The sequence below is a fragment of the Canis lupus genome, chromosome 22 (assembly GCF_003254725.2).
Source record: "Canis lupus dingo isolate Sandy chromosome 22, ASM325472v2, whole genome shotgun sequence".
NCBI classification, from domain to species: Eukaryota; Metazoa; Chordata; class Mammalia; order Carnivora; family Canidae; genus Canis; species Canis lupus.
The window spans coordinates 3180346-3208302 of NC_064264.1; the positions used below are offsets into that span (position 1 = coordinate 3180346).

A 27957-nucleotide genomic window follows, 5' to 3' on the forward strand; every position below is an offset into this window, starting at 1 on the left:
TTTAGTCAAACAACTTCGTGATATTTATATTCCATTGCACAGATACGGGTTATACAAATTAGTAACACAAGTTATTCCTTAAATTCCAAACATTTTCTAAAATATTATTACAGCAGATGTCTAGGATATTAAAACATCGAGGTGGAAATCATACTCTAAATAGTTAAATATGACACTGAAAATACTGCACATTTTAATTAGGTAAAATTAAAATGTGTGCTCAAATGCTCTAACAAACTAAGTAGCAGGGCAGCTAACAACTACTAATAAGTCACTGTGGTCCATTTTTACGTATGCATATATATGATTATTCTTGAGATAACCCCTCTTCTGGAAAATGCATAATTCAAACATAAAAATCTGGATAAATGAATTAAAGAAATTTAAGTTCTTCCTAACACATAAGATCTATGGTGAAGTGTATTATTATCTATGACTTCATACAACTACTAATTCAAGATAAAAGACACCACACTTAGAAAGAAGAAAAGATTTTTAAAAGGTAATGGTTTTAATTGAATTAATGAGATGAAAAGAGAGTGAAGCCCTGTTTGCTACTTACATGAAAGAAGATCTTAAAAAATAATCACTGCACAAAATACAAAGGGTGGGGTTATGCTGCGATATTAGATTTTCTTCCCATAATATTTTTCTTGACTGTTCAAGGACAAATTACAGTTTCCACAGCAAATTTGTTCTCAAAATGCCGAATTGTAACACAATTGCTGACTTCACGTTTCTGAATACCTGTTTGGGAGGAAAAAAATTTTTAATTTCTGGTTCTTTAGTAACTCATACCCATCTTTATAGTTATATAAAGTTATATATATATAGAAATTTTTTACTCTATATTCCATGAACTTCTATAGTTTGATTTTTTAACACTAGAAAAAATAATTTTCCTCTCTTGTCTAAACAAGTATCTTAAGAGATCTTAGTAACCAATAATAATGCCATATATAAATTTATGACCTTGAAGATATTGGAAATATTCTCTATCCTGACTGTGATGGTAATCTGTCGAAACTCAGAACTGCACACTAAAGAGGGTAAATTTCATTATATTTATGTCTGGCTTATTAAAAAGAAATGATCAACTATAAAGATAATTTTTAAATGTAAGAAATCAACCAGTAGGTTTCAAGTGACTCATTAGCCTGAGAGGAGAGAACATTTAATAAGTGCTAACTTTAATAAGTGCTAACAAAAAGCCAGTAAAGCAATTTCACTAGGTCCCACAATTCCAAAACTCACACCACATTGTATTCAAGTGGCACTTCTTACTTCCTACAGCTTTGTCACATGTACTTTCATTTTATTTTTTACAAAGATCTTGAAAGGAAATGGGGAGATACTGTCATTCTTGTTTTTCAGGTTTAAGAACAAAAAGGTTAAATGATTTGGCGAAGCTACATTACTTGTGTCAGTGCTCTTAATTAATTCTTCAGTCAAATTCCCTTCTAATTAACCTGACTGTGATTATCTTAATATGATCTGAAAGGCAAACTCTCTGTTTAGAATCCAGATCCTTGAGCACACACCTGCAGAGCTTCTCTAGACACCGTCTGGACAAGAACTCTTGCATGGTGTGATTGAACCAAAGTAGTGAGATGCAAGGCTGGACTGGGTGACTGCATGAAAAGTGAGGTAACAGCATCTTAAGGCACTGACACTTCACATTCACCTAATTCTCTCTATCTGAAAAGAGTGGATTGAGAACTTAGAGGATTCTCCGGAAATCTAGAAATACTATATAATGATACAGTATAGTTTTGCTTTCTCACTTGTGGCAAGCATACAGACAATACCGGCTTACATCTAAATCTAGTTCAACACAATGAAGTGAAACAACAAACTTTTCTGCCAGAACTTTAAAGGTAGAAAACGTTACCTCTGATGGTTTCTCTGCGTTGCAGTTTATAAGTTTCCTTGTCATGGCACAGTCGGTAAATAAAGAAACCCAGGTGATCGATATTTTCAATGCGATCGGTGATAACCATGTGCTCGTGAATCAGGTATGACTGAGGCAAATAGGTTCCAGCCTACATTTGGAAAATATATTATGTGAATACCTCCAAACATACATTGAACAGACGAGATAATGCATGGAATGGAGGCTGGCAAACTACTGCCCACCATTTGTTTTTATGAATAAAATTTTACTGCAGTACAGTAATGCCCATTTGTTTACATACTGTCCATGAGTTGAATAGTTTGCAACACTGATATTATTTCTTGAAAGCCTATTATTTATTATCAGGCCCATTAGGAGAACTTAGATAATAATTTAAGAAATTGTATTTCAAAATATAAAATAATAAAAGGAAAAAACTCAAAACTGCAAGTGTTAATTCCTCTTTACAAAGCTCTTGGTTATATTTCCAGAAGATGGGCACTTAGAGGGCTAAAATCTCAACTGGGAATTCTAACACGCTATAACTATAACAGCATTATTAATAAGAAATATTCGAACATCTTATACCTTTATGTTAATAAGTAACTCCAATAGGTTTCTGGGAGGCATAACAATGGAAGTGTTCAATGGAATCACATAGCACTTATCCAGATTAAGATCTAAATAGGCTGTGAGTTTCTGGAAAGACAAAGATACATTTTCATTAGATTAATATTTATAACACAGGCAGCAGCACCTAGAGTTTTAAGAATAATTTGTATCATTAAAATGGGTTGGCTTTAGAATATTTAAATCACTTGCATTTCAACAAGTGAAGTATTTGGTGGGACAGGAACAGAAGATAGTAATGAGAGGAAAAATTATTGCTACCAATAAACACAATCTTTTTTAAGATTGCAGAGAGGGCAGGTACACACGCATGTGTACACAAGCAGGGGGACGAGCAGAGGGAGTGGGAGAAGCAGATTCCTCGCTGAGCAGGGAGCCCTACGGATGCAGGGCTCAATCCCAGGACTCTGGGATCATGACCTGAGCTGAAGGCAGACGCTTAACCAACTGAGCCACCCAGGTGCCCCAGTAAACAAAATCCTTATCAGGGGTTTGCTTCTGTAAGTGATTAACTTTAAACTATTAAAATTAACTGCAAATACCTTATCACCTGATAAGAGATAGAGTCAGTTCTCTCACTTATAAGATCTAACACCCTCCAAGGTACCCATCTATTACATGTAAAAATCAACTTCTCTCCTATGCATCCAGAATGGTACTAGTTACTATCATTCCTAGGGAAACTGAAATAAGTCAATTAAGTCATTTTCTGTGTTCTTGTGGTTCAGATGGACAATTATGGTTGAGAAAGACTGCTTCACAGGATGGTTTTGAGGATTAAAATGAGTTAAACCATGTTAACACTTAGATTTCTAAGAGCTCAGTGTTAGTCATTCTTTATTTGTTTTGGTAGGTTTATTATCTTGAAATACATAATTTTTCAAACTATTAACATTCATCAAATGCATTTTATCAGGCATGAAGTATTTGCAAAGCTAACTTCAATGATATGCCTGAATATTCAAACTGGCAAACTTCTATACAGATGCAAAATCCACAGGTAATATGTGAACTTCTGAATTTCAGAATCCCAGCTTAAGAAAACAGAACATTCTTGGGACAAAAATTATTGGGGCAATTTAAATATCAACTAAATATTAAATAATACTATATTGTCATGTTTGTTTTCTTAGATGTGACAAAGATGTCAGAGATGACATACAGTGTTGTAGAAGAGACAACAGCTCAAGTATCTTAAGGGGTCAAGTGTCAAATATGAGAAAAAGAAATTAAGAAAAATGGTAAAATTCTGGAACCAGGTGGAGGATTTGGAATATTCACTGTTTTCTCACTTCATCTTTTCTGCAACCTGTAACAATATTCAAAATACTATGGGGAAATGGAGAATGAGAACTTAAAAACTGATAAATGAAATATGCAGAACTAAAAATCACTAATTTCTGAAAATCCTACATAGATATAGGAACATGCATCACCTCTTATCCAAGCAAACAGGGGCATATAAGAAACAGTAGCAATTACTAGCAAAGGAGAAGCAGCCAGGAGGTGGGCTTTCAAGTAGACAAGGCAAAGGGAACCAAAGTTATGATGGAGAAAAGGTCACTGAGGATCTGCTTCTGATAAGGAGCTCATCAAATTTGGACAGTTTATCTTGTCAGGCAGAAGAAACCCAAGGCCATTTTTCTTCCAGTAACAAGTAAACTCTAAATAGAATAAATTAGCAAACGCTGAAATTAAAACTGTAGAAGCATCAATTCAAGAACGTGCCTTCTTCTTCCAGTTCCAGACACCTGGCTCACCTTGTTGAAGTCATGAACAATGTTGGCAGGATCACTGTCTGCAAATTCGGGGACAGGCACACTGATAAATTCAACCTCATCCTCCTCAAAGATCTTAATATTTTCCTCGATTGTCTGGTAGCGGGCGGCTGGGGCATCTGCAGAAGGCTCGTTTAAGAGGACGTTATCTTTGATATACTTGATTCCACAGTAGTACACGTCATCTGGCTACAGAGGGTTTAAACACTATTTCAGCAATTCAGTGGGAGACAGGTTTTTAAATGTAAGCATTACTTAAGCTGCCACCGCTATCTAAATAGCATTTTGCTGGCAAACTCTTACTTTTAGATGACAAGTCAGACAGTTTAATTACAGAGTTAACATACTCTTTAAGATGGGGTTTTGAAGCATTGTTTTTAAAAAAAATGGTTTCAGAAGGAGAAAAGTAGCTGATTTTTCCTTTACTTTTTGCAGTTGACAAAAATAGAATTTAAAGCCATTATTCATCTGGTGACAAGTAAATCTGAAGAAATACATCAGCCTATTCCCACCTGTAGGCAGTCTTTTTATAAGAGAATATATTCAGAAATGAATCATGTTTTTTTCCTAACAGAATATACTTTTAAGACTTTTTGATGTGATTCATTGATTAAATGATTTTTCTCTTATTAGCCAAAAGAGACTTTTCCTGCAATTTTTTTTTCAATTTTTTTTTTTTATTTATTTATGATAGTCACAGAGAGAGAGAGAGAGGCAGAGACACAGGCCGAGGGAGAAGCAGGCTCCATGCACCGGGAGCCCGATGTGGGATTCGATCCCGGGTCCCCAGGATCGCGCCCTGGGCCAAAGGCAGGCGCCAAACCGCTGCGCCACCCAGGGATCCCTTCCTGCAATTTTTATAGGAATATAGACAGTTGTGATTTTTTCCTTCATATACATTATAATTGAGAAATATCAGATTACAGCAATCATTATAAAGACTGTTTTTTAAAAAGAAAACAAAGGCTAGGAGTATATAACAAAATATTAAGACAAAAATACTATTTCTGGGGGGTGGAATTACAAATAGTTTTTTTTCTATGTCAACTATATTTCTTGTAAAAAAAATTGCATTAAAAAATATCACTAGTTAAAAAAAAAAAAAAGACGACCAGTATTTCAGTAATGTCTATCAACATCCAACTGAGCATAAACTATATACATCCCCTGGCAGAATGTTTCATTATTTTAATGACAGTTATTTGTCAAGAGTTTCTCCAAATTTTAAGATGTAAAAAAAAATAAACCTACTAAATTATTGTCAAGAGAAATATATCACAAAACAGATCATAAATCATGATTATCATCAGAAGAAAAATCTGTCTTAACCCACTGGGATTACTATTAAACACTCAGTTATAGAACAACATTCAGCCCAAATTACTTCAACATCATTTCCGAAGTCACACAATGTTTACGGGGTGAACCAATGGCTGGGAAAGAGGCAGAGGGACGTGGTGCCAGTGAACTCAGTATCCAGGAGTAAAGGCTACTGTAGGGGAGTCCAAACTGGCTGACAAGTTAGAGTGTATCAATATGATAACATTTGATGTTGTCCGATGTATTGACTCAATTGGCAATTAATAATACTATACCTTAGCTACTAGAGTGGGAAAATGAAGGTTAATTTTGAAAAAAATCATACAATAATCTGTACTCTTTAGTCAGCAATGTGTCAAAAAATCATTATTCTGCTTTTAGTGACTGCCCAATAGACTCAGCAAACCCATGTTCAGATTTTTAACCACAACTGAAACATAGGACTACCAAATGGCAAAGGCCACAAATAAAAAAATGAAGGCTTAGAACAAACTTGGGCCAATTTTTTAATATGCATGAAGAAAAGGCAAAGAAGTCCTTAGCATTTTCCACTTACTTGAAGTGCAAAATATTTGTAAAGGTATGCTCCTCCTAGAATGACACCCGCAAGCATAAATGCTAGTCCAAAGCACATGCACCAACACCAGGCTCTTCTTTGGCCAACTGGTACCACTTCATCAGGGTCCTAAAATATGAAAAAGACCAACAATGGTTAATATTTTGTCTCCAGTCAGAATCACAGAAAGCTCAGGATTCAAAGAAGCCTAAAAAGCCTAAAAAGGATTATCATTTTATAAACAAAGTTATAAAGACCAAAGGACTCGGGTCTCCAATCAAAATCAACCCAGGAATTACTAGGTGGTGGTGCCAGGACTCACCGCAACGCCTCCTGAGCGGAGGCATCAGTCTCTTGGGAGAGTTCTGCTTTCAAACTCTCAACACCTCTGCTATTCCTACCTCTAGAACAGTAACATACCTTATAATTTCTATTTTCTGTGCACAACTTTTGGTGATTAAAATGTCTTCTAACACTTAAAAATTCAGAAGAGTCTACAATACAACTTTGTCATGAAATATTGTGCTAAGCCTAACCTACTACAACTTCTGTGTATATCACATTGAATTATAAAACTATGTATTAGCTTGCTATAGGGTAGTTCATATTTCACAGCATGTATAAAACCATTCCTAACAATATACAACAAAAAGTAACAGGAAAATAAAGGACAGAACAAATAATATGAAATAAATTATTTAAACAATTAAAGTCTTAAAAAATAGGACATACTTATCTAAAAATAATCCTATAATCTTACAGCCCTATCCTAAAATCAATCAATCAATCAATCAATCCCAGTTTTACAAAGGTCTTTATTTTTAAGATAGATGCAGCAGAAAAATGAGAAAATATTCAACAGAAAAAAACTTAAAAAGCCAAGAGATACATAATTAGTAAGTATTTTGATTCTGATCCACTCAAGTAAATAAATTAGCCTTAGAATGTCAAATGGGGTAACAATATTCAGTCCTTTCAATACTCCCTCTGTCCTTCTAATTCAGTTACATTACTCCATCACTTCAGTTTTGCAGCTAATTTCTTTTTTTTTTTTTAATTTTTTTTTATTTATTTATGATAGTCACAGAGAGACAGAGAGGCAGAGACACAGGCAGAGGGAGAAGCAGGCTCCATGCACCGGGAGCCTGACGTGGGATTCGATCCCGGGTCTCCAGGATCGCGCCCTGGGCCAAACGCAGGCGCCAAACCGCTGTGCCACCCAGGGATCCCTGCAGCTAATTTCTGATTTGTACCCAGGTTCGTGTCAAATAGCTGACAAATGAGATTAGCTGCTAGTGTTACCTAACTCATGGTTCTAGATATATCATAGAGACAGCAAAAGAAAAACTGCAAATGACTTGAAAACAACATAATAAAAGATGTTCTAGTAATATATATATGTGTGTGTGTACATATATATGTACACACACACACACACACACACACACAGCCTCTCAAGTATATGACTGATCTTTGCTTGGAAAACAATATAGGATGGAGTAAGGGAGAAAGGAGACTTGACCCACACCTCTACCAATAAATAGGATATAAAAAGAAGAAAAATTGTTATCAACAAGGCAAGATACGGTTGAGGCAAGAATACAGTAAGAAAGAATGAAAGCAGGGGGGTGGGGGGGGCAGGGAAAGAAAGAAAGAAAGCTGAAGTCCTGTTTTCAATGCTAAGATGAGGAATTTCGACTTGATACTACTGAGATGTCCCAAGCAACCAAGAACACTTTAGGGCTGGATGGTGTGCAACTAGATTAACTGAGGTTTTAAACACAGAATTTATTAACACTCTAAGAACAAATGCCTTTTAACTTAAGGACAAGATCAAACAGTGCAGGAGCATTACACTTTGCTGCAGGTGAACTTGCCAATGTACTGTACATGGACATAAGACAAGTGCACTACAGGGGATCCCTGAGTGGCCCAGCAGTTTAGCACCTGCCTTTGGCCCAGGTTGTGATCCTGGAGTCCTGGGATCAAGTCCCACATCGGGCTCCCTGCATGGAGTCTGCTTCTCCCTCTGCCTGTGTCTCTGCCTTTCTCTCTCTCTCTCTCTCTCTCTGTGTCTCCCATGAATAAATAAAACTTAAAAAAAAAAAAAAAAGGCCAAGTGCACTACAAAGTAGTATGTAAAAAGAATAAGCCTAGACTACCTTATTAAGCCACGTAAGATACTCCATCTGTGAACAGAAAGTTACGAGAACTTTGTAAGGAATTATGAAACTTGAATGATAAAGTCTAGTATTTTGTTTGAGCCCTTGTCTGATATAAATACCTAAGGAGATAAGAAACAGTTCCTAGCATAAATAATTTTAGGGTGGAGGCAGGGCGGGGGCATGAAAATGACAGATGGAAACAGTCACTTCCAAACATTTGGTATCAGCTGCTGAAACAGTCAACTGTGCTTACAACACCCACCCTATTTGGCAGACTCCCTTCTCTAGTAGCACACAAACGAATGTATCCAAAGACCATGAGCAGACGCTTATAAAAAAATATGCAGCCCCAATGGTCAAATTGATGACAAGTTTCCAGACCTTTTAATATATCATTTTTAACTGGTGAGCAAATTTCAAGAACAAATTATAAATGTCTACCACTGGCAAAGAGCTGTGCTAGGCACTGGTATAGAGCCCCCGCCAAGAAAGAGATCATTTAGATCAGCTTGGAAAGTAAATACAAAGGGAACATAAACATGGTAATGGACAGAAGAATGTAGAGCACAGAAAAATGGATAGTGTTTGGAGTAGAATTCCCAGGGGAGAAAATACTAGAGGGGAATGTTGAAGAACAAATGCTCATTATCCACACAGAGGACAGAGTTAAAGGGCATTATATTTAGGGCAAAGAATGAATAAAATCAAGGAACCAGAAAGCACATCTCCAAAGGCCACATGTGCTATGGCTGGAGCATCCGATATGATGGGGAGGGTACAAGAAATAAGAATGGAGAGGTAACTGGGGCAGATCACAAAGGGCCTTTATGCATCATGCTATGGTGTTTGAATTCTCATGTTCATTCAAAAATCACATTTCTGGACCATGACAGTTAAAAAAATTAAATTTCTCTAGGAATTTAATTTATAAAATGTTTCACTTACCTACAGGTCATTTATTCGGCACTTCAACAATATGAACCATGGCTTAAGAATCAGAAACTAAGTCTCTGAATTGCCACATTATAGACCCAAATCCATGCACCACAGTCATGTACTTCCTAAAAGAGCTATCAGGTCCTCAAACTCCAGCTAATTTCTTTTTTTTCCTCCTCTTAATTTCTAGTGATCATTTTCCACCCTTCATTAGAGTAATTCACACATGAATCTTCTCTCTCCCTACTAGGCTATAAAGGTTCTTCTGACTATCCATTCATATTTATTTTGCATTACTGGTAGCTCCAAGCCAAGCTCAATACTTGGTTGGCACTCAACAAATATTTGATGAGTGAATTAAATTTCGATTTGTTTTTCAAAGCTTGTTTATTTCTTTAATGACCAATAAAAGTTACATCAACAGTCAGCATGATAATGAGGGGTGGAGGCAACATCAAAATTCATGACACACAACAGATAGTGGCTATTTAGCAAAGAACAGGCCTAAGTACTTATTAGCCCAGTTCAACATTTATTGGGACCTATTACTTGCAATATACTGTGCAAGATCCTATGGGAAATCCAAATGTGATTAAGACATGGCTCATGTCTTAAGCAATTTACAGTCAAAATTAACATTATTCATGAGAGATAAATGACACAGTATTACAATCTGAGTCATGGACAAAGCATTAAAATATACTGAAAACAGAAAAGGTTTTAATTATTATCAAAGTATATTTTAAATGATTAACACTTGATAAAGTAAGCTTAAAGAAAAGGCCACATAAATTAAGATTTAAGAAGAAAAGTCCCATGACCATCCCAAAACGTGTCAAAAATGCATCTGACAAACTCCCATTTATAATAAAAATCTCTTTGCTAACTGGAAAGAGGTGAAACTTCGGACTTAGACCATTAACCTTTCAAGTCAGAAATTATGAGCGCTGCCCACTAAAACTGATTGTTTCCATCCAACATTATACTAAAGAGCCTAGCTAGTACATAATCAACAAGCACAAGAACAGATATAAAGATTACAAAAAAGAACGCAAAACTATCATTATATGTAAATAATATCACTGTCTAGAAAATCTGAGAAAGTAAAATGATTCAAACTAAAGTTCAGCAAGATTGCTGAAGATCAGTAATTAAAAACCAATTGAGACAAAGATTTATATGTGATTAGTCATACCACTGTTATTCATAACTCCAAACTAGAAACCACTAGTTTCTAAATATCCACTAAATGATGAATGGATAAACTGTGCTATCCACTAAGTGATAAATGAATAAACTGTGCTATATTCATACTGAATCAAAAATATGCTAACTGAAACAAATCCAACATAAAAGATTACTTACTGCATGATTCCATTTTTATGAAATTCCAGATAAGGCAAATATAATGACAAAAAGAAGCTCAATGGTTGCCATAATCAAGAGCTGATGAAGGGATTAAAGACATATAAGGAAATTTTTTAGGATAATGAAATGTTTCCTATCTTCTTTTTTTTTAAATGTTTCCTATCTTGATGGTGGGGGATATACAGCTTTATACAATTACCATAAATTCAATCAAGTCATATAGATAGAATGGGCTAATTTTCTTGTGTGTAAATTATATTTCGATACAGGAAGTGATGGGGGAAGGGAATCAACTGAGTGCCAATGTACCAGGCAATAAGAGAAAGTCTAACAACATGAAGTGCCAGGAAAAGTGTGGAGCAATGGTAATTAAAGTTGGCAGGAGTTGGTATAATTGCTTGGAGACTTCCTGGGATCCCTGGGTGGCGCAGCGGTTTGGCGCCTGCCTTTGGCCCAGGGCGCGATCCTGGAGACCCAGGATCGAATCCCACATCGGGCTCCCGGTGCATGGAGCCTGCTTCTCCCTCTGCCTGTGTCTCTGCTTCTCTCTCTCTCTCTGTGACTATCATAAAAAAAAAAAAAAAAAAAAAGAAAGTTAAAAAAATAATTGCTTGGAGAAAAATCTGGTGGTATCTAATAAAATTAAAGACACACATACAGTTTTCATTCCTAGGAATATGGCCCTAGATAAAGTTTTATACGTGTACATAAAGAAAAAGGTCCAATAATGATTACTGCAGAATGGTCAATAAAAAAATTAGAAATAACCTACATGTCCATCAAGTAGAGAAGTATTATAGGTTCACATAATAATAGTTAAAATCAATTAGCATAGTTGATTTGAAGCTCTCACACACATAATGCCAAGGATTTTTTTTTTTTTTAAGGCAAGTTGGGTATTACCAGTATATGATATTTTAGACTTTAAAAACATATCAAATGGTACTACAAATTCTCTGGTCTTATATGCCTGAGTTATTTCATAAATCAAGGACAACAACAAAACTCAACAACCAAAAAAAAAAGGGAAATCACTCATAATAAACAGGGCTTCTTTGCCAGGGTATAGGAGTTTACCTAGCCTAATTTAAAACAAGTCACAGAGACACTTCCTCCCCTTGTACTACAATAAAACTGGTACACCTTAAATTATGCTGATAAGGTAAAAGAACTCCCACAGGTGCTGTACAATTATCATCTCATTAATCTTCCAATAAAACCTCAAGTTTTTATCCCAGTTTATAAATGAAGACACTGAAGCAACACGCTGGCCTATAATCACCCCTCTACAGTACTATGAAAAGACACAGGTTTTGGAAGCATTCTTGCTTTCTCACTGCACTAATTTCTGGTTCAAATAAATTTTATCATCATATGATAAAGTAAAATTACTTAACCAATTTATTTTAAGCAAAATGAAGGGTAAATTCTGTTCTGGTACTTCAATTAGTTAAGAATTAGGTCACCTCAGTCAGTTCCCTAAGAGGCTTCAGTAAATGTGCTTCCATTTAAACTTAACTCAGACAAAACACAAGGGTTTTCATATAATTTTGATTTTGTTCCTATACTAACAAATCACTTCACATCTTCAGGCACTTCTATTTGAGCCTTCTTTATAGAATGAATGAAGACACATTTTTTCCAAAGCTCTCAAATATACTATTATGCGATTATTATAGCCAAATGCAATCACAAAGCTATAGGAACCAGAATACAGAAGAAAATCTCTCTTAGGGTTAAAAATTATATTAGCATAGAAAGAAAAGAGAAGAGAGAGAAAGAAGAGAAGAGAAGAGAAGAGAAGAGAAGAGAAGAGAAGAGAAGAGAAGAGAAAGGAGGGAGGGAAGGAAGAAGGAGGGAAAGAGAGGTAGCATAAAAATGCTTTAAGCATAAAAACGAGACAGAAATACAAAAATATCAATACAATTTATTCAACTCAAAGCAGCATGAACTACTTACTGAACCTTCAGAAATAGAAGTTATTTAGAAACATGTACACTTTTAAAATACATTTGGCAATATGGATAATTATGGAGATGCACAGGCAGCTGCCCATGGACATGGCTGGTCAATATACTATTTTCCAAAATACAGAATTTGCTGCCAACGCTAAAAAAAAAATCTGATTCAAATGTTTACAAATCAATGTTTTAGTTTTCTCAACTCATAATTTTTTCCCCCAGTTTAAGACTCAACATACTAAATTCTTTTCTACTCTGTTGCTTCGTTTTGAACCTTGATCTTCATTTTCTGCTGTGACTGGGTAATACGTCCTTCTATGAACCTGACTTTATAAAACCACCAGTTTAAATCATTGCCCATATTAAGGATTTTGACTTCTGAGTTTCAGACTGGATTAACATTCTGAATAAAGAACCTTAATATTTTAAATGACACAACAGGCATTTTCTTACAAACATCAAATCCAAATTCGGAAGGCATCAGCAGACCAAAATGGTGACAGATAAGAGGTGGAATGGAATGAGCCCAGAGAAAATCAAGGGTGGAGAGCTACAGGAATCCAAGATCTTTTCCAGACAACTTCTAGTTCCCAGAAAAGATTTTAAAAAGTGAGAACGACAGAAGGCCATTTGGTTGTAATACCATCTAGGGCCCCTGGGTGGCTCAGTGGTTGAGCGTCTGCCTTTGGCTCAGGTCCTAGGATGGAGTCCTGCAAGTCTTCATTGGGCTCCCCACGGGGAGCCTGCTTTTCCCTCTGCCTGTTTCTCTGCCTCTTTCTGTGTCTCTCATGAATAAATAAATCTTTAAAAAACCTAAGAACCTAAGAAAAACCTAAAAAACCTAAGAAAAAACCTAAGAACAATAGCAGTTTTTTCCTAAGACCCAAGTAAATGATCCTAAAGAAGCTGGAAAGGACAGAAGACAAAACTGAAAAGATGGACAGCAGATGAAAAATATCAGAATCCTGGAGGAAGGGAAAGAGTTGCACAAGTTTAATTTATGTCTTAATTATGCCATCCTAAACATGGATTAATAATAGCACCTATCTCACAGGGTTGTTGTAAGGAAAGGAAACGTGAAATATTTACATCATTGCTTGGTACACAGTAAACAGTAAGTGCTCAATAGATAGCTATTACTATCCCACCACCATCTGATTTAGCTGAGAAAGGTTAAGCTGAAGTATCCACTGGCGTTGAAGCCAATAAAAAGCAATCTACAACAGAATCCTGAAAAGGCCAAATGGAAAAAGATTTACAGTACTTAAGGGCAAAATTAAATCACTTCCCATTCCAGTAAGAATTTTAAAACAACAAACAAATCCTGGTTATCATTTAAGATCTACTTAAAAATTTTCCAAAATGCTTTCCTAGCTATATCCTTAGATCCACAAAAGTTATGTAGGTAACGGCTCCAACAGATTAGTATTACGGAGAATACCAGTGCCCTTCATTTACCATTGGTACATGTTCTGGTACATGTTCTATTCACCTTACACATTAGCTTTCTTTCCCAAGGATGGAGGCATCAAAAAGACGTGATGGAGTGATCTGTTCATTATTAATAGCACTGATTATCAAATATATATTCTGCTATATTAACACAAGATCTATGGCTAAAAAGCTAAAATCTATAAAGACATCAACATCTGTCGACGTTTTGTCTGGTTCATTTAAATTAGTAACTGAATTATGCTTTCTCATTTTACTTTTCAAATAAGACTGCTACTATCTCAACTAAGGTGAAAAAGTCCATGTGACAAATGTTGTGTCTGGCACACAAAAAGGAAGTCATTTTCCAAGTGCTCAGAATCATATGGATAATAGAGTTATTTTACACTTGGACTAAAGAGGTTTAAAACTGAGAAACTGGGGTGCCTGGTGTGCAACTCTTGATCTTGGGGTTGTAGGTTCAAGCCCCACATTGGGTATAAAGATTACTTAAAATAATAATAATAAATAATAAAAATATAAAGTGAGAAATCAACAGAAAATACAATGTCTATAAAACAAATTTTTCATTAATGTCCTTTTTTTGTGAACAAATCCTACAATACACAGCTGCAATACAGAAAAAAAAGAAATGAGATTTTTAAACCATTGCATAATATTTAAACTATTGTGAAATATTATGAAACCTGAAAAAAAATATTGGCATTATATAAAATTGGCACAGGCTTAGGGTAAAAAAATAGGTCAGAACTAGCAAAAAAAAAAAACACCTAAAATGCTTTTAGTGCTGGATCACAACTTAATTACTTTATATCATTAGGGACAAGTAGAGTATCTGACACAAAGCAGAATGTTAATACAGGAATATCTTAACCATTCTCTATTCCTTTTTCTACATTTTTTAAAGACAGCCATTATTCTTCAAGGTGTTTATTCATCTACACTGAAGAGAACTTTCTATTTTAGGAAGTAAAATTTCAGGAGACTTTCTTCCTGCTTTTTTTTTAAGTAGAGCCTACTTAAGGCTCCATACCCAATGTGGGGCTTGAACTCAGAACCCTGAGATCAAGAGTCCCATGCATCACTGACTAAGCCAGCCAGGTGCCCCAGATTTTCAAATTCATATTGGTGAGATCTAAAGATATGTAGTCAACAGCATTATATAGAACTGTTACTTATTGTTAATCATAGCTTTTACTAAAGATAAAGTGCTCAAGATAGGTTTTTTCTGCCATCAGCTAAATTATGAGTTCCTATTGTTCCTAATAAGAATATCAACTCTTATTTTCTTAAAACTTGAAGTGTGATAGGAATGTTCTATTCCCTATAATTCATTATAAAATTAAGTGTCAAGATTAGAGAGCGGAAAAAAGCAAACTTGTTCTGGAATCATTTTTGTATAAATCTTGGATTTTAATATCATTCAATGAGATAATTACACATTCATATTCAAATATGAGTAATTCCATTTAAAGTGCAGAACCATTTTTTTTTTTTTAAGATTTTTATTTATTTATTCATGAGAGACCCACAGAGAGAGGCAGAGACACAGGCAGAGGGAGAAGCAGGCTCCATGCAGGAAGCCCAACACGGGACTCAATCCCAGGACTCCAGGATCAGGTCCTGGGCCGAAGGCGGCACTAAACCGCTGAGCCACCTGGGCCGCACAAAAGTGCAGAACTCTTCATAAAAGAAAATCTAAGTATATTCTTCTAAAAGTGTAAAAAATTTAAATGTGGAAAGTGACATTTTCTGTCCAAGTTTATTTTAAAGTTAGACAAAATGACTACTGGAAAAAAATTCCAGTTCTTGAGATCAGAGATATTTGTCTATCGTGAACATGTAAAAATTACTTTGAACCTATGCCCAGCACCAAGTACATGTACAATACACAATCAGTAGTTACTAGATCTTGCTCCCTTATTCCACCACTCTCCAGGCTCTTAGATCCAGGGGTGTTGTTTTCTTGTGACTTGTAACATTTAAGTAGGCTGTGATTAATTTGGCCTACCGGTTGGTCTCTCTCAGCTATACTAGGTGCTACTTAAAAACTGGGATGCTTAGTAATTTTTAAATTCATAATATAGTGTCTGGCCATGAAGTAAGGTGCCTCTGAATATGTGATCAGTGTAGTTTTCAGGAAAAAAAAAAAAAAAAGATCAACTATGGAAGGACCATGAAAGGACATTTAGTGCAACACATCATTTTACAGATAAATATAATGAGGCCCAAAGTAGTTAAGTAAAATTATTTGTGTAGCATCTCAAATTAATAAGGCCTGAATGTCCTCTACATGTACATCTTAGGGAAGGAAAAGCATGAAGCTATTATATCAACTATTTGACTAAATAATAGCTTATGCAAATTAATAGTAAGTGAAGTGACACCATGTCACAATAGGATAATGCTCATATCCAATCAGAAATGACTTAGCCTCAGCTTCCACAGAATTCTGCTATCATGAACTTACCTAAATTGAGCTACACTCATAATAAGCACCATGTATTAACTATACAACAGTAGTGTTATTATGTTGAAAAAATTAATAGGATTTTTCTCTGTTCATCAAATTACAATGGGCAGTAACAGGAATATTAAAATCATATGCACGTGAAACAAAAACAAAGTAAACTAACTCCGGCTTACAAGCATATAAGCATTTGAAAGTAAATAGAAAAGGCAAGATATTAATTACAATAATGAAACTTAAGTAGAATAACAAAGTCATGAAGCAAAATCACAAAATTGGTAGTAAGTGGTCACTAAAATAACTCATGAGGGAGACAGCCTTGGAACTGTAAAGAGAGACACCAAAAGATGCTTCATGTACTTTGTAGGCCATCCTGTCTGACCTTACAACTAGTGCTAATATGGGGTGCCTGGCTGGCTCAGATGGAAGAGGCATGTGACTCTTTATCTTGGGGGTCATGAGTTTGAGCCCCACATTGGGTGTAGAGATTACTTAAATAAGTAAATAAATGTAAAAACAAACAACTAGGGCTAATAATAATAATGTAGACAAAAATGGTTTCCATTTGTATCTATTATGAAAAGTCTACTTTCAATGTTAAAGGAAATATTCTACTAAATCTTTAAAAAGATAGCAAGACAGCAGTTAGCAGTCCTATGACTGATTTCCAGTTAAATGATAATGTTTACCTCTTCCTGAAAGCTCGACAGAGTAAATAATAAAGGGATAAACAAATAAATCAATAAATCTTAAGCCAGAGAATGGAAATGAATGACCTCAAACAAACTACATCAATAAAAATTTCAAAAGCCAGAAGCATAAAGAAAAAAAAATCTCAAGCTTCTGGAGGGAAAGAAAAAAAAAAACCCAAAAATAAATTGGTCATGTACAAATAACCAGGAATCAGAATGACATCAGACCAGAAGATAATGAAGTAATGCCATCAAATTGCTGAAAGAAAATTATGCTAACATAGAATTTTATACCCAAATCAATTACCAATTAACTGTGAGGACAGATTAGATTCCCAGATATGTTAAGTTTTTTAAAAAATTAATCTGATGGGATCCCTGGGTGGCTCAGCAGTTTAGCGGCTGCCTTCCGCCCAGAGCCTGATCCTGGGGTCCCGGGATCGAGTCCCGCATGGAGTCTGCTTCTCCCTCTGCCTGTGTCTCTCATGAATAAATAAATAAAATCTTTTTAAAAATAATTTAATCTGATACTTTTTCTCAGATTCATAAAACTGCAGATCCAACACAGGATAAATACAAAGCCAATTCAATTCCAGGATGGTAATTACTCTCAGGCGTCTGGATAGCAATATGCCTAGATTACAACCAGTCTGGATGGTAGACCGAAGAATGACAAATGAAATACCGCCAAGAAAAATACAAAACTCAATAAGTTATTAGGTAACTTATTGAGTTTTGTATTTTTCTTGGCGGTATTTCCTAATAAGTTTGTAAATACACAAAGGCAATTAATTATACTGCTGTCAAAGTCTGAGGATGAAGTAGCAAAAAGTACACAGAAAATTAAAGCAATCCTTTTGACCAATTAATAAATCCAGGGAAAATAAAGAGATTTGGAAAGATATAGAACCAAGTTATACTACATTACCCAGGTTTAATAATGTTTATATCAATTACAATAAAAGCATGGAATATCAATAAAACCAGAAACCACAACTATACCTTAAGATGGAATGTTTTTAGTATGTTAATTGATAAGAGGTAAAATATTCACTTTCCATATTAGGAAGCCAGTAGGTGATATCTAAAATTGCAAAAACAAAAACCAACAACAGCAGCATAAGCAAATATATAGAGTATGTGTTTTCCAAATGTAATCCAGGGACACCCTTCTAGGAGTTTCACAAGGTCAAAACTATTCTCCTAACAAAAATAAAAATAATAAAACTAAATAAAATAAAATAAAAATAAGACACTTTTTTTTTCATTCTCACTTTCTGACTAGTGTAAAGTTTTCCCAGAAGCTGAATGTATGATAGCACAATAGGCTGACCACAGAATCTGATGTGTGAATCTGCTATTATTAATAGTCTTCTACTTGCTATTCAGTAGAGTTGCATAAATGCAAAAGTGTTACCTTTACTCTTCTTAAAAATTTCTGGTTATTTGGAAAATTTTAATATTCATAAAAATGTTACATGTTTATGGTAACTTACGGTAATGTGATATAGGTATTCTATTGCTATTTTAAATTAAAGTTTTAATTTCTAATATAGTAAATATCAATAGATATAACCTACACAAATCAAAACCTCTATGAGATCCTCAACAATTTTTAAGAGTACAAAGGGGGGTTTGAGACCAAAAAGTTTGAGAACCACTGATCTATAGAAATAAGAAGCTAGGATCATTATATGGCTGGGCAGACTGTCCTGCGTACGAGGAAATCAACAGAGCCAGAATCCAGTTTGTACTCTGCTCACCAAAACCACAGAGGGCACCCTTTTTCTATTTTGCATAAAGCCTAGAAGCTGGAGTGAACCCAATTGCCTTAAATTAATCTTCAAAGATAGAAATTAGATTAGTGGTTGCCTCTAAGGGGAGAGGACAGAGTCTAAAAGGACATGAGCACTTTCTGATTTGAAAGCAATGTTCTATCTTGCCTGGGTTGTTATTCAGGTGCATATATTTAAAATTATGTAACTGTACACTCAATCAGCATTGTACTGTATATAACTACAGTGTAATTTTCAAAAGTGGGTTCCTCGGTGATAGGGCAGGACTATTTGTATTTTAAAACTAAGTATTGGGACGCCTGGGGGACTCAGAGGTTGAGTGTCTGCCTTCAGCTCAGCGTGTGAGCCTGGGGTCCCAGGATCCAGTCGCGCACTGGGCTCCCCACAGGGATCCTGCTTCTCCTTCTGCCTGTGTCTCTGCCTCTCTCCGTGTCTCTCATGAATAAATTAAATCTAAATAAAAACAAAACAAAACAACAACAACAACAACAAAACTAAGTATTATTTGGTAAAACCCAAAATTAAATTTACAGAATTCTATCAACATCCTTTATGTAATGGAGAAAGAAATACCCACTTTTAAGTGAAAATGGATACAACTACTAAGGGTCTTCCATTACAGGAAGGACTCTTCAGCAGAATACCTTGGAGAGGGTGATTTAACAATACTGTTATGTAAACTGACATGTGACATAGGGATAAACAGAAGTAAACCCCAAAACAAGAATGGGGGAGGGGGGAGTGGGACTTTATTCTAATAGATGGGAATGGAGGAAATGCATTAATATTTAACTAGTTTCTATGTAGCAGGCATTGTGAATATCATCCCAACAACACTCTAGGGCTGGTGCCACCAGTCGATTTTGCAAATGAGGGAACAGAGATGTGGGGAAGTCTCCTGACTTGTCCAAGTTACTAGATCCAGGTTACAACATGAACTTTTGCCAGTAGGATCTCACCCTATCTGAAAGTGGCTTTAAGTTTGTGGCATGGGTCTATTAAAAAGCAAAACAGAAATTAGTAACTGCTCTGCTTCATGAATTTTATGTCTATCTTATTATCTTCACTTCTAGAAATCTTTTTAAGTTTACTTAAAACAAGTGACATCTGCAAAGCTGAATCAAAGCCAACAGGAAAACTAGACAGATGCTGCATTTACTCTCGCATCACACGGCTGTTTAACAATCTGAGGAATGCCAAATCCTGTGACACTTGTAGTAGTTGTAAGTAATAGTAATGGTAGGAGTAATAACTGCAGCTAATGTCCACTGAGTCTTTTTTTTTTTTTTTAAATGGGAGAAAGGAGGTGGGGAAGGGCAGAGGGAGAGAGAATCTTAAGCAGATTCCATGGGCCAGCACAAGGAGCACGAAACAGGCTCGATCTCAACCCTGAGATCATGACCCAAGCTAAAATCAAGAATCAGCGGCTTCTGGGGGTGAGCCACCCAGGTACCCTAATGTCTACTGGGTCTTACTCTCACCCTATTGTAGGCATGGTGAGGAACTTTTTACAGTTCATGATATTCCTCATTTTGCTGAAGGAGAAACTGAGACAGAGCTGAAGTCACTTACCCCATTGTGTCACAGTTAAGTGGCAGAGACGGGATTTAAACCGTAAAGTAGAATTGCATAGTCTGAGTTTCAGTAAGTTGACAATACCGCTTCTTGAACTGTACCTCTTTACTGAGCAAGGGGATTGGGGCAAAAGGGAGAAATTGGTTGATGCTCCCCCCCTCCAGCCATTTAAAAATGTAAAAATAACTCTTAGCTCATGGACCCTACAAAAACAAGCAGCAGGCCACATCTGGACATGTGGGCCATAATTTGCCAGCTGGGCTTTCCACTGTTAGGGAGATTCAAACAGTGGCCCACGTCAGGCCGTATTTTTACCTGAAATTCCTGTGTAAGTCAGATGTGAATACTCAAGTTTCAAGTAAAAACCCCATTTCTAGCTTGCCCTTTAAAGACTGGAGAACCAAACAATACTGGATCCTCCTTTTTTCTTTTTAATGAAAAATAAATATTTAAATCGTGGGGATCCCTGGGTGGCTCAGCAGTTTAGCACCTGCTTTCAGCCCAGGGCATGATCCTGGAGTTCTGGGATCGAGTCCCACATCGGGCTCCCTGCCTGGAGCCTGCTTCTCCCTCTGCCTGTGTCTCTGCCTCTCTCTGTGTCTCTCAGGAATAAATAAATAAAAATCTTTAAAATACATATATATTTAAATCAGCTTCACTGATTCTGCTTGGGCCCCAGGGGCCTTGAGTTTGCCATCTCTGCTTAACAGTCTAGCACTGCCCTGGCTAACGCTGAGAGCTTGCTTGGGAAGCAAGGAAAAAATGAACTGAAGGAGAAAGCTATAAATTGAAAGGTAAGAACTGGCAGAGTAGGGTATACAGCAGAACAGAAATGCTACAAAGGTTGGCTGAGAATTTTAAGAAATGCTGATGCAGACAGACTGATTCTGGGAATCAGCTTTCCCAGCACTAAAGCTCGGTCTTCTTTTGGATGCTGCAGTGATTCAAGTAATCACCTAACTATGCAACTTACCTTTTTGGGTTTTATATGAAATAATTTTAAACATGCTAATCACACTTAAAGCAGAGAAAACAACTCAAGATTTAAGCTTTATTCTTCATACATTCTGGAAAATAGACAAACTTTTAAAAATTTTGGCATTAAAACAAATCTCCAAATATACAGAAGTCCATCAAAACCGTTTCTTAAAGTATGAAATTCAACTGTCAATAAGTTTATGCAAATATTTTAAAATCTCCAAGTACTGATTGATATCTAACACCATAATTCATGTCTATTTCCCAAATAAATTCCCTAGATATCTAACTCAAAAATGTATTTATAAGTTAGGCAAATTTTATTTATATTCATTTCTGATACATTACATATATATATACATTTGCTCTAAGTCATACAATTACTGCTGGAAGCTTGTTAATACTAAAAGATAAGACATTAAATGAAAAATTAAAGTATCCCTCTATTATAAAAATAAGAGTAAGCTCTTCATTTCTATAACTCAAGATTAAGGTTCTTCTGCTTAAGAATAAAGTCTATGTTCATTCTTACGGATTTTTCCCCAAATGGTAGAATTATAGAAATAGTTCATAAAGTTCCTTCCTCCCCTCAAATCAATTAAAGAGCTTTATAGAAATCTTTAATTGTTGAAAATAATTTTGTTCATTCAATTGTTGGTAACATATGAAAGAGGATTATAACATTATAGCTATCTTTAGCCATCAAGAATATGTATCATAAACACTAATTAAAGGGGATAATCACAATTAAATGATTTTTTAATGATGTTCTTAGGTCATATCTGCAATAAAATTTCTAATTTTCAACTTTCAGCCATCTACCCTGTAAAAGACATTCACTGTTGTGCAAAGAAAATGGGAGCCAGGAAATAACTTTATACATAAGCTTCTTGAAGAACTAGCTCCACTGTCACTATCTTCTGTATCATTTGGACAAAAACCACCTCATTGAGAAATTCAGAATTGTCAAATCCTTTAACAGGCAGCAGTTATGACCTGAAAGTTCTTTGATGGCAAAGTCCTTAACTCCTCCAGTCTGCGTTCTAATAAAAATTTCCAAGTTAACCTAAGCGTTTAGGAGGATGAATTCATCAATATTGTATTTGTAAAGACCTAAATATCGTCTGGATCTTCCTCTACTGGCACTATGATATACATAGCAATCCAAATAACTTTAGTTACAATACGAAATCAGAAAGTATTTCTTCTTGGAAAAAAAAAAGACACCCCAGATATTTAAATTATGGATATAGAACAAGAGAAATAAAATGTCCCAGAATGACTTACTACTTTGGATGAACATTTAAGGCAAGTCAAGCTTTAGTGATAATACATAATCAAAACTTTATAAGTTAAATACTCCATCAACTTAAATAAGCCTGTGCCATGTGTTCTAAGAGATACTTCTGTTTAAAAAAAAAAAAAACTTACATTCACTTAAACCTCTTATATAGCAGAGCTAAATTCCATAACATCTTACGGGGTTATGATTTTGCTAATAATATACTCAATTCTGTTTAGTCCAGACAAAATATGTTTAAGGTGACATTGTGAAGCCCAAGCAGGTAACTTGTCCTCCAAATGTGCAATACGCAAGCTCGTCCAACCTTTGTCCACCCTCCGCAGCAGCAGCAGCAGCAGCAGCAGCAGGAACCCGTGAGGGACGCACATGCAGGGTCAGGGGCACCCAGCCTGCCAACTCACGTGCTATGCACAGGAGCAATAAATTTATCTCCCAGGATGGAGCTCTCACACATCAGCTATCAATACTCTCAGGGAGAACCAAAATGTAAGGACTCTAAGTTTCTACTGGCAACTGTTTACAAACACTAAATTACACAACTAGGTAATGATATGTACTTCCTTTAAAAAGAACCAAGCTCCCAATCTCTTCTCTAAAGGTCAACACATTTCAGTAAATGTCATCATATATTGTTCCTTCTTATCCCCAATCCCCCACCCCCCAAAAAACAAAACAAAACAAAAAACGCACAGACACCAAAAAGCTAAATTACTAAGCCCATCATTCCTATGTATGTATGCATACAGGAAATACCAGAAAGTGTAAGGAACTAGGGTCCAAAGAGCCTTGTTGTAATGGGTAACTCAAAACTTAACTGGGTTAGTAGTCCTGTACTTTTTTTCTCCCACTTCCATGCGGCCCCATCTTCTCTCCTACACAAGCACTTTCTTTTTCTCTCCCTTTAACCTGTACAATTACAATGCAAGGTAGAGGAGCAGCAACACTGTATTTCCGCAGTAAGGCTTGCAGGGATACCTATGAAGCAAATTTAAGCTTTCTGGGTCTTGATATGGGGAAAGGTGTTTCATAATCAGGCATTACAAAAAAAAAAAAAAAAAGAGCTGTTGACAACTACTGCTCTCAAGTAAGGTAACCCGAAATAAAAATTTGGTTTATTACATACTACCTTGGTCCATTTATTTTCTCTTTGACCCACTGCTACTTAGTATGAAGAAGGAATGTAACATGCCAAACACAGGGAAGACGAAAGCAAACAGTCTGGTTAGGATGAGGAGGTAGTTGTTATTTCTCCACAATTAAAACAATTTAATTCCTGCCAAATATAGTTATGTAATCCTAACATCTTCATAGAATTTTAAAACTGGAAGAGTATTTACAGACTATGTGGTCCTACCTTCTCGTTTTACAGATAAGGAAAGTGAAAACTTAAGTCTAAGATCAAGCAGTTATGCAATGACAAAACTGGGACTTCTGACTCAGTACATTAAGCATTTTCTTTGATATTTGCAAAGATATAACAGCTTGCCAAAGCTCAAAGTTATAGACACAAACATGAAAGAACTGCCGCCTGTAACATAAAACATGCATGTAATTTCAAATTTGCCTGTTACAAAAAAAAAACCAGAGATCATACTCTGCTATTTCCGTTATCTCTGAGCTTTGTGTGCCAGTAGGGACAGGCAGAGAGAGGAAGGGGAAAAATTAAGGGGAAATTGTAGGAAACGAATAGTAAATAGCAATCTAGTTGAGATCATCAATAGACAGGACAGTTGGAGTTGACAGCCACCAAGAGACAAGACTGAAACACAGGGCTATGGAACTGCTTTCAGAGGGTTCTCCACCTGCAATGAGAAAAGAGCTAAAGAAAGAGCGAAAGACAGGAGCAACACTGAAGTACCGGAATGTGTGTTACATAAGACAGCTGACTGGCGTGATCAGAATTCTTGGTGGTAGAGAGACCAGAATTCTTTGGTAGATTCTAAGGTAGCAGACTCTGCATTTTAAAACCAGAATCCAAGAGGACACCAGGGCAGGTGACCCCTAAGTGTACATTTTGAGAAACAAATAGCTTCTAGATATTGTGGTCTAGGAGCCCTTTAAATGTACTAAAAACTTCTTGTTGGGGAGTTCTGGTCCATAACTAGCTTCACTTTGATTCTCTGAACCAACCGGGCAGGCAAGGAAATGCCCCAGGGCAAGCACATGGAAGGCTGATTCTGTGCAGAATCCGGGCAAACTCGGGGTTGCCATAAAGTCACCCCGAGGAGCTAGAGCACATTATGTAATCACAGCCCAAGCTCAGACGAAGGGATCGGAAGTTCCTTCACAAGGTCTGTTGTGAAGCAAAGTTTTCATGTACCGTTAAGTGACTGACGATTAGGATTCTACACTTCAGGTAGAGCAATATTTTGTCACTCACTGAAGAAAAGGCGGCTTTGAGCTTTATAGCTAGAAAAACAATCCGTCCTTTTTTTCTCTGCCTATTCATCCGTGACGGCTGCGTGGTTACAAAGGAATACGCTGGCCCTCACAGCTCAGTGCCAGTATTTTTATTTGGATACGGGATCTAAGAAGATCAAAATAGAAAATAATGCACAGAGCTACCAACGGCTATTTTTCACAGCGGCTGTGACCACAAAATTTGAGTATGGTGAAACTGAGTGTCTAAAAACAGGGTTAACATTTCAGAAATGACAGAAAACATCAAAAGTCAGAATGTAAAGCTGTCTAGCAAATTAATTCTGACTTTTATCCCGAGTTCCAAATCTCCTTCAATACGGAGAAAAGAGAAAAGCCCTCTGGAGTGACATCATCCGATGCTTTCTCCCTCTCTCTCTCTCTCTTTTTTTTAAAGGGGAAGAATTATATTTATTTACAGGATTTAAAAAAGATATATAATAAGATTAAAATCTCTATTATGTATCTGTGACTGTTATGACAGGGCACTTGACAATCTATTTTAGGTCCAATGAATGTTAGATAAACATAGAGCTAAGATAATAATTTGCTACTGGAATTATCCCTCTGTGCATTCCAAACATTTTCTTTTAAAACTGAGACTGTTTGCAATGGATTCGGAAAAACAGTACCAGTACCAAAACTCTTAATCTTTTTAGGGAATCAGCTCACTCAATCAGTTCCTATTTCTTTTCTTTTTTTTATTTTTTAATTTTTTTTCACTGTTCCTATTTCAAGGAAAGGCAGTCATTTAAAAATCAACCCCTGACGTTTTTAAGAACATCCCCCCCCCCCCAAAAAAAAAGTACAGGCACATCCAGGGTAACATCACCATCTCAAATTTTTTAATAGAATATTACTGTCACATCTTTCAACAGGTAATTTTCATTAAACTGTATTTTTAAAAAATTACACTTCTTACTCCCACCTGCACACGACTACTGGGTTTTTTTGAAGCTAAAGCTAAGTTCACCCTACCGATTAACAGGTCTTGAGAAACACTAAGGAAAAAACAAAGTCGTGCAACCTAAATAACTCCCACAGTTAATTTCTACAGGGTTGAATTTGCGCGGCCTCCAGAAGATCTCGTGGAAAATAGGCTGTGGGGCTTTCCTTTCTAACTCCTGAGCCCATCACAAGCTTGTTCTAAATAAATCATTGCAGGAATCCGCTGAAAGTTAGCACCGTTCTAGCTCTGCTCCTGATTTTTCATTAGGGCTAAAAGGGGGAGTCTTGTTAAGTAACTAAATAAATTAGGACAGAAGGGGGAATCTTGTTAAAGAAGAAGGAAGGACTAAAAAGGGGATTTTGTAAAATAAATAAGGACTAAAAGAGGGATTTTGTAAAATAAATAAATGAAAGTAAAATAAAATAATAGAGGATTTATAATAATAAAGGAGGATTTTATAATAAAGGAGAACTTTTAATAATAAAGGATTTTATAATTAATAATAAAGAATTTTATAATAATGATGGAGAATTTTATAATAATAGTAATAAAGGAGGATTTATAATAATTAACAAAGGAGGATTTTATGATAATAAAAAATCTTAAAAAGGATGTTATAATAATAAAGGGGGGTTTTATAATAATAAAGGAGGATTTTATAATAAAAATTTTAAAAAGAAAAAAAATTTTAAAAAGGATGTTATAATAATAAAGGATTTTATAATAATAATAATAAAGGAAGATTTTATAATAATAGTAGTAAAGGAGGGTTTTATAATATTAATAAAGGAAGATTTTATAATAACAGTAGTAAAGGAGGGTTTTATAATAATAAAGGAGGATTTTATAAGAATTTTAAAAAGAACTTTATAATAATAATAAAGGAAGATTTGATAATAATAAAGGAGGATTTTATAATAACAAAGGATTTAGCAATAATAATCATAAGGGACTTAATGATGCTGATGCTAATACTAACACTAACACTAACAGCAACGGCAAGGGAGGCCCCCGGGCGCCGCGGGCTCTGCGGCCCGTCCCCGGCAGCCCCGGGACCGCGCTCGCGCCGCCCCTCCCGGCAGGTCCCTCCCGCCGCCCCCGGGGCCGCCGGGACGCAGGTGGAGGAGTCGGCGCCGCCCCCGCCCGGGACGAGGGCAGGCGGCGGCCCGGGTGACGTCAGCCGCCCCAGGCCGCGGGGTCGGCGCCGCGGGCGGGGGCGCGTCCAGGCGGAACGAGGCCCCGCGGGCGCACACGCGCCTCCCGCCGCAGCCGACTGCGCCGCGGCCCCGCGGAGGAGGGGGAGGGGGGAGGGGGAGGGGGGAGGGGGAGGGGGGAGGGGGAGGAGGAGGAGGGGGAGAAGGGGGAGGAGCGGCGCCCGGCCCCCCGCCCCCGCCCGGCCCGGCCCCGGACCTTGCAGTCCACCGCGACGGCGTCGGGGGGGATGATGAGCGCCTCCTCGCCGCACTTGGGCTCGTCCTTCTTGGCCTCCTTCTGGGCCAGAGCCGAGTTGAACGTCACCTTCACCATGGCGCGGCCTGGGGCGCCCTCGGCGGGCGGCGGGCGCGGGCGCGGGCGCGGGGCGCGGGGCGCGGGCGGCGGGCGGCGGGCTCCGGCGGCAGCCTCCTCGGCCGGGCTCCGGCGGCGGCTCGGGACGGACGAGCGGCTCCGCGGCGGCTGAGGCGGCGACTGCGGCACCGCTCCCGCAGCCTCGCAGCT

The 27957-nt window shown here is 36.8% G+C and overlaps 1 protein-coding gene across 1 annotated transcript; it reads right to left on the reverse strand.

Moving 5' to 3' along the window:
• ITM2B (integral membrane protein 2B) lies at window positions 1-27957 on the reverse strand. Its single transcript, XM_025478328.3, has 6 exons — window positions 27652-27957; window positions 6179-6307; window positions 4285-4491; window positions 2483-2593; window positions 1892-2042; window positions 1-747 (listed from the first exon to the last, which is right to left on the reverse strand). Exons 1-6 carry the CDS (start codon window positions 27766-27768, stop codon window positions 662-664), a joined length of 801 nt encoding a protein of 266 aa, XP_025334113.3. The 5' UTR covers window positions 27769-27957; the 3' UTR covers window positions 1-661.